Source organism: Labeo rohita, chromosome 20 (genome assembly GCF_022985175.1).
Source record: "Labeo rohita strain BAU-BD-2019 chromosome 20, IGBB_LRoh.1.0, whole genome shotgun sequence".
Classification (NCBI taxonomy): domain Eukaryota; kingdom Metazoa; phylum Chordata; class Actinopteri; order Cypriniformes; family Cyprinidae; genus Labeo; species Labeo rohita.
The window spans coordinates 31,288,437-31,295,723 of NC_066888.1; the positions used below are offsets into that span (position 1 = coordinate 31,288,437).

General features: G+C 31.7%; 1 protein-coding gene across 1 annotated transcript in view; it reads right to left on the reverse strand.

Moving 5' to 3' along the window:
- Window positions 1-1,011: 1,011 nt before the first annotated feature.
- The window catches only part of atp6v1d (ATPase H+ transporting V1 subunit D), a 6,554-nt gene continuing 278 nt past the window's right edge, over window positions 1,012-7,287 (reverse strand). Inside the window, exons 2-9 of the mRNA XM_051138528.1 lie at window positions 5,013-5,130; window positions 4,791-4,870; window positions 4,630-4,697; window positions 4,492-4,536; window positions 3,884-3,987; window positions 3,732-3,798; window positions 3,557-3,635; window positions 1,012-1,703 (exon numbers count right to left, since the gene is read on the reverse strand). Coding sequence (XP_050994485.1) covers window positions 1,559-1,703; window positions 3,557-3,635; window positions 3,732-3,798; window positions 3,884-3,987; window positions 4,492-4,536; window positions 4,630-4,697; window positions 4,791-4,870; window positions 5,013-5,130 — 706 coding nt within the window. The 3' untranslated portion in view covers window positions 1,012-1,558. The remainder of the gene's footprint in view (window positions 1,704-3,556; window positions 3,636-3,731; window positions 3,799-3,883; window positions 3,988-4,491; window positions 4,537-4,629; window positions 4,698-4,790; window positions 4,871-5,012; window positions 5,131-7,287) is intronic.

Genomic DNA, 7,287 nt, shown 5'->3' on the forward strand with positions numbered 1-7,287 from the left:
AAATAATTTTCATTAAAAACGTCCATTAAAAATGGCATAATGGCATATATATATATATATATATATATATATATATATATACAAAACTTGATAGTTTGAGTGCCACTGAAACACATCTTCATTTCTTGGTTTAACTTCTTAAGTTTTAAGTAGCATGGGTATATTTGTAGCATTAGACAAAAATACATTGTATGGGTCAAAATGATTGATTTTTCTTTTATGCCAAAAATCATTAGGATATTAAGTAAAGATCATGTTCCATGACGATATTTAGTAAATTTCTTACCGTGAATATATAAAAACGAAATTTTTGATTAGTAATATCCATTGCTATGAACTTAATATGGACAACTTTAAAGGTGATTTTCTCAAAATTTTGATTTTTTTGCACCCTCAGATTCCAGATTTTCAAATAGTTTTAATATCCAAAATTCCAAATATTGTCCTATCCTAACAAACCCACACATTAATGGAAAACTTATTTATTTGGCTTTCAGATGACATAAATCTCAATTTCAAAAAATTGACCCTTATGACTAGTTTTGTTGTCCAGGGTCACATTTAATTTTGCATTGAAATGTAGTGAATATATACGAATTAGATTTTTTAAGTAAATTGTATTTGACATAAAGCAACATTTATCTTATATGGAAGCCTTTTTCTGCCACTGGATTAAAAAATGTGAAAGGTAATCACAATTCACAATTCTACGTTTGTTTGTTTCTGCCACATAATAATATAATTTTTTTAAACTTTTGCAACTTCTAGGAAGTTTATATATCGCAATTCTGACTTTTTCTCCTCTGAATTCCACGAAAAATGTCAGAATTGTGGTATTTAAAGGCTGCTGTTGCCTTTATTTTTTATCTTGTAAAAAGCTGTAAATCAAGTTTGATTTTACAAGTTTAAAGTCATTATGCATTTGCAACCCATATTAAGTGTATATTGTAAACTAATGCAAATGCATTTCAGCACCTAAACAGGGTATATCACAAACTAATCAACAGCAAATGACCATTTACAACATTTATTGAAATTAAATTCACAGGAAGTGAAATTCAAGTACACATTTGCATGGAGAACCAACAACAGGGCATGTAGAAGAATCTGGGCTGACGTTAGGTAAGGATTGTGTTGACATTGAACTGTTTCTGCTTAAACTCAGATGTACGGTACATCACAGAATATTCTCAGTTACCACACTATCTAACGGAGAAGGTTGCACCGTTTTAACACATGCATGCAATAAGACTGGAGCGTCAGATAATGTGTACAATTCAATGGAATGATCATTTTAAATCATTAAGTATTTTACAGGTTCTGTTCACACATAAAAAACCCTTCCATTTAAACATTTTTTGGATTCAGACAATCAACCTGCACATCTTACAGTGTCTGTAATATATATTCTATTCATCCTAAACAAAAAAAGTGACACGGCACCAACATACACACAAAACGAGAGCTTCCTCTTTTCACGAGACATGTAAAGCTCGGCCTTACAGGCACAAAGAATAAATACGATGTGTTTGCGGGTTCAACGCAGATGTTTTGGGTCTCATTCAAACAGCAGGTCCTCGTCGGCCTCTTCGTTCAGCATGTTCATGGGCTCGGCGATCGGCCCCAGCTTCGCCAAACGCTGAGCGATCTCCTTCTCCGTCTTCTCGCGGAGCTGCTTCTTCTTCTCCTGGATCTTCTTGAGCCTGTGATTGGATGATGAAGGGTTAGTGAATGTATCTTTTTGAGTATGTTAATATTACATATAATATGAATTAATATAATATAATAATTAATATAATAGTTAATTTGGACTTTTGGTCACCATGTTACATTTAGGATCATAAAAATGTTTAAATAGTACATCAAAAGTCTAAATGATAATTTTAAGAGGACTTAAATTTGGGAAGTGAAAAACTGGATTCAAAATACAGTCTAATGTGATTATGAAATCTCCAAAAAACTATAATTAAATAATGCACTGAGCCTTTCAAAGCAAAAACACAAGCATTTAACAATAATGTGCATTTATGACAGGATTGCTTACAATAAATGATAAATTATGAATTTATTTATTGGTGTTTCTATTGTAATATGGTATAAATACTTGTTAGAGTGCATATATAATAGCAGTAATTATGTATAAATTATATATAAAATTGATAAATGTAAAATATATTAATCATATTTTTACTATATATAAAGTAAAAATTACTTCATCTGATCAAATTTATCCATTAAATATATATGTATATATATATATATATATATATATATATATATATATATATAAAAATTTATTTATTTATTTTTTAAATGCATGTGTAGACACTATTTAACATTACTACTTTTAACAATAATGTGCATTTATGACAGGATTACTTATGATAAATGATGATGAATTATGCATTTATTTCATGGTTTTCTATTGTAATGTTATAAATAGTTGTAGTGCATATATAATCTTTCATCTTTCTAAATGAGCAGCTAGTAGCAGTAAAGCAAAGACGTTTCGAAATAAGAGTCCCAGTGTTTTTTGTGATTATTTACCATTAAAAGGGAAAGAAAGATAAGAACCTTATTTTACATGTGCACAATATAAATGTCACTCGTACCAGCACAATCTGGTTATTACCATTCTTTAAACAAATTATTGTTTTAGCAGTCTCCAATATTGGTCAACCTCTAATATGTACTGATATTGGTATTTTTAATACATTCATATTTTTCAATGTTTTTGAAAGTAACTCACCATGACTGCATTTATTTTAATAAAAAATAAATTAAAAATAGTAATACTTTGAAATATTGTTACAATTTAAAGTATTAGAATGTATTAATATATCAGAAGATTTCCGATCATGTAACACTAATGACTAAATGACTGAAGATGCTGTAATGATGCTGAAAATTCAGCTTTGCATCACAGAAATAAATTACATTTTACAATATATTCAAATAAAAAAACAATTATTTTAAATTGTAAAAATATCTATTCTTTACTGTATTATCAAATAAATGCAGCCTTGGTGAACATTTAAAAAAAAAAATCATAATTATTCCTAACTTTCATCTTTTTAACAGATAAGGAGTATTAAGTTGAATATTTGTCTCAGCCTGTTTAATTAAGAATCTGAGATCCGTTTGTTCTATAGTATTAATTTAACTAGTGCAGGTCTTAAAGTCTTACATTTGTTTTTAAAAAATGTGATTTACATATTAATAAATGCAATAAATGTTTTAACCACTAGTATGCTATCACAATTTTCAAGCGACTGCTGAAAACTCATCTCTTTCGAAACTATTTGACTTAAAAAATAAATAAATAAAATAAAAAATCTTTTTTCCACTCTTTTCCCTTTCTAGCTTGTATTTATCTGAACAATGCCTGTTTTATGGTATTATGAGCACTTCCTAAGTCGTTTTGCCTCTTTAGGACAAATCGCTTGACGTATTCCCCACTTGTAAGTCGCTTTGGATAAAAGCGTCTGCTAAATGAATAAATGTAAAATGTAAATCATGTGCTACATCACACGATCTCCCTATATTGCGGTCTCACCTGTAGAATTCCTCTCGCTCTCGTTCATCCAGCTCAGTGATGATGTATGTGAGCGTGCGCTCGATCCTGGGAATAATCACTGAGAGAAAAAACATACAAGCATCACGTTATCTAGTTTGTTTAAAAGCAAGCTTGAAGGTTTTATTCTTATTCAAAGGCGGCTGTGAGATCTCACCGTGCTCGATGGCGTTCACACGGCGGTTTGTGATCTTAATAGCCTCATCCAGTGTCACAAAAGAGGTCTGAATCACATAAGACATTCATTTAAAAATTCTACATCAAAAGAAATTAGATTTTTATATATCCTCTTTTAATGGATATTCCTACCTGCAGTGAGGCCAGCTCTACAAGAAGCTCGACTGCTTTGGCATAGTTTCTCTTCAGCCGAGACAGCTGCTCTCCACCTCTGGCCAGACCAGTGAGCTCATAACCTATAGAGAAGAAAATACATATGAAAGGATGATGATGTGTTCAAAAGATCACTATCATGCTTTTTCACAGGTATTTACTATTACCCTCAGGTCATCCAAGATGTAGATGAGTTTGTTTCTTCATCAGATTTTTGGAGAAATGTAGCATTGCATCACTTGCTCACCAATGGATGTGAATGGGTGCCGTCAGAATGAGAGTCCAAACAGCTGATAAAAACATCACAATAATCCACAAGTAATCCACACCACTCCAGTCCATCATTCAACACCTTGTGAAGCCAAAAGCTGTGTGTTTGTAAGAAACAAATTGCTTGTGGATTATTGTGATGTTTTTATCAGCTGTTTGGACTCTCACTCTGACGGCACCCATTCGCATTCATTGGTGAGCAAGTGATAGAATGCTACATTTCTCCAAATCTGATGAAGAGACAAACTCATCTACATCTTGGATGACCTGAGGGTGAGTACTATTCCTTTAAGACACAAAGAGAACAGGATTCTTACTGTCTCCTCCTTCCTGGTAATGCTCAAACACAGGTAGAGTAACTCCTGAAAACAAACACAGATGACGCCAATGACAACATGGTTAATTAAAAAAGAAATCTGCCATTTTTAATATTAAAAATGGTTTAGATAGCAAACCTGCAACGTTGTCCTTTTTTGCTCTGACCTTCACCTGGGCCTTGTTCACATTCTGAATGACTGTAGTACTGATGGGACAGAATGAAAACACATTGTATCAGGTTCTTTCTGTGATGCAACATAATTATGAAAAGCACTGCTTTAATGGTGTTTTTATCTACCTGAAGTCACCAGCAGCAAATTTGGCCTCCGCTAATGAAAAGGCGGCTTCTCTCATCACCTCGCCCATCAGCGTCTTAGTCTGAAAGATTAATACAATCACCTCGTTTCAAAACCTCAAAAAATACAAATTAAATAAGAAAACAATAATTGACAACAAATACAAGTCATCATATAAAATGAATAAAAATATCTCAAATAAAAGCACTGGTTGCATGTTATACCTCAATGATTTTTCTAAGTATTTGCCGAAATCGCATGGACAGAGCGTCAGCTTTCTTCTTCAGCAAACTCCGGCCAGTCTGAGCTCCTTTCAGTCGAGCTTTCATAATGGTCTGAGCCCTGATGCAACAAAAAATAATATATACAGGCCATGAGAAATTTATGACATTTTAAGCATGCAATTAGCATATGCAGTGTTGGGAAGGTTACTTTGGAAATGTAATAGGTTACAGATTACAAGTTACTTGATTTAAAATGTAATAACTAGTGTAACTTTTCAATTACTTTATTAAAGTAATGTAACTTATTACTTTTAATTACTTACTTTTCTAAATTTCTAATCTTTTCAACTGTTAATCATTTTGAAACATTTAAACCAGGCAGAGTGAACCTTACAGTAGCACTCAACACTGATTACTGTCAGACTTTCAAAATCCTTTATCACTTGAATTAAGATTATAATAAGTAAGGGATAATATACATCTTTATTTTGCGATAACAACTGGTTGAATGTACATTATCCCTCTTATTACATAGCTGCTTGATAGATTATTAGATGTTTTGTGTCAAAATTATTAGACACGAAACACTGATCTGAGTTGAAATATTTGAACGCAAAGCTTCCACGAAGAAATCAGTTGCTAGCAAATGGCAAGTTCAAACTAGACATTTTAGGGATACAGTGCAGTCATACCAGTTTTCTTACACAACATTTCACCACATAAATAATTAAGTAGTAGTATTAGTTTGTTTGTTATCTTATAATCCATTACAATGTACAAAAAAAAATGGCAGCAGCTGCGTTTGTATGAAACAATAGAGTGAGTCCACGATACCAGGATGACAGAATTAAGAAATTGTACACATAATATTGAATTAAGCTTTAATATTTTATTAGAATTTTATTAGAAAAATTATCAACTTTTTTTATCGACTTTTTTTTTTTACTTATATTTTTGGGCTTTTTATGCCTTTTATTGTGATAGGACAGTAGAGAGATGACAGGAAAGAGCTGGGAGGAGAGAGGGGAGCGGGATCGGCAAAGGATCTTGAGACGGGAATCGAACTCGGGTCACCGTGAGCACAGTTATGCTATATGTCATAACAAGATCATAATATAAATAACATCATAACAAGAAATAGCTATGATACTGGGTTTGAAATCAAATGTTTGCATAGTTATGACAGAACACACTAGCATCTAACAATGCCTTGGAAAAAACAATCTTAAAAAATAAAGTTTATGCATAAACCCAAATAGGAAATAAAACAGTTATCGAATAAGCATGTGTCCTGTTCTGTGTCCTAAACTCCTGAAACATTGGTGTCTCATTTTAGAGCAGTCAATGCAATTTAAAAGAAGTCAATTAAGTCTGTAAGTGGGGGTGGGGGTGTGGAAAAATTCTGATGTAATCCCCTTTGTAATCACTGGCATTTTTCAAAAGTAACTGTAATTTAATTACATATTTTTTCTCAGTAACTGTAACTAATTACAATTACATTTATTTTGTAATTAAATTACGTAATTCCGTTACATGTACCTAGTTACTCCCCAACACTGAGCATATGGTTACATTTTTGAAAATGCATTTTGTTTTGTTTCTCTTATGTGATTATTTATTGTACATACTGCATTATTATAGGCTACGACCACTATATATACTATGTATTTTTGTTCAGTATCTCTCAGTTATGGTCACACTGTCGGGGCAGTGAAGGGCTCACATGACTGTGAATAATATCACTTCCTCTTCTGAGTCCATTTCAAATTACTGCACAATTTAGTTTCACAACATTTATATAAATTCAAAACACATCTGAAATATTGTAATTCATCATAGTTATATATTTATTACTCTACAGACAAAATGTATCTGCATTATAGTATACTGACAATACTGACAGACATGAAATGCGTGTTTATATATGTTATTTAAACACATAACATACGAAATTTCTATAAAATAAATACCTTTCAAATATGTTAAATCTACAATTCAACTACATCACAACAAAGCAACACATTCTATACAAATATAAAAGATATCTGATTAATTATTAGTATATTTGTAAAACAATGTACATTTTGCGTAATGAAGACTCTTTCTATTACTCTTCATCAAAAAAAACAATTCATAAATCATAAAATCTACAAGACGCACGACTCTAGCGCATTCACTATTATCACAGATCGTCCTTTGAGATTGTACCTGCTTTCTAAAACCATAAACTGCTAAAAATACGTATATATGAGATGCTGTCACTCAGTTCTTTTCA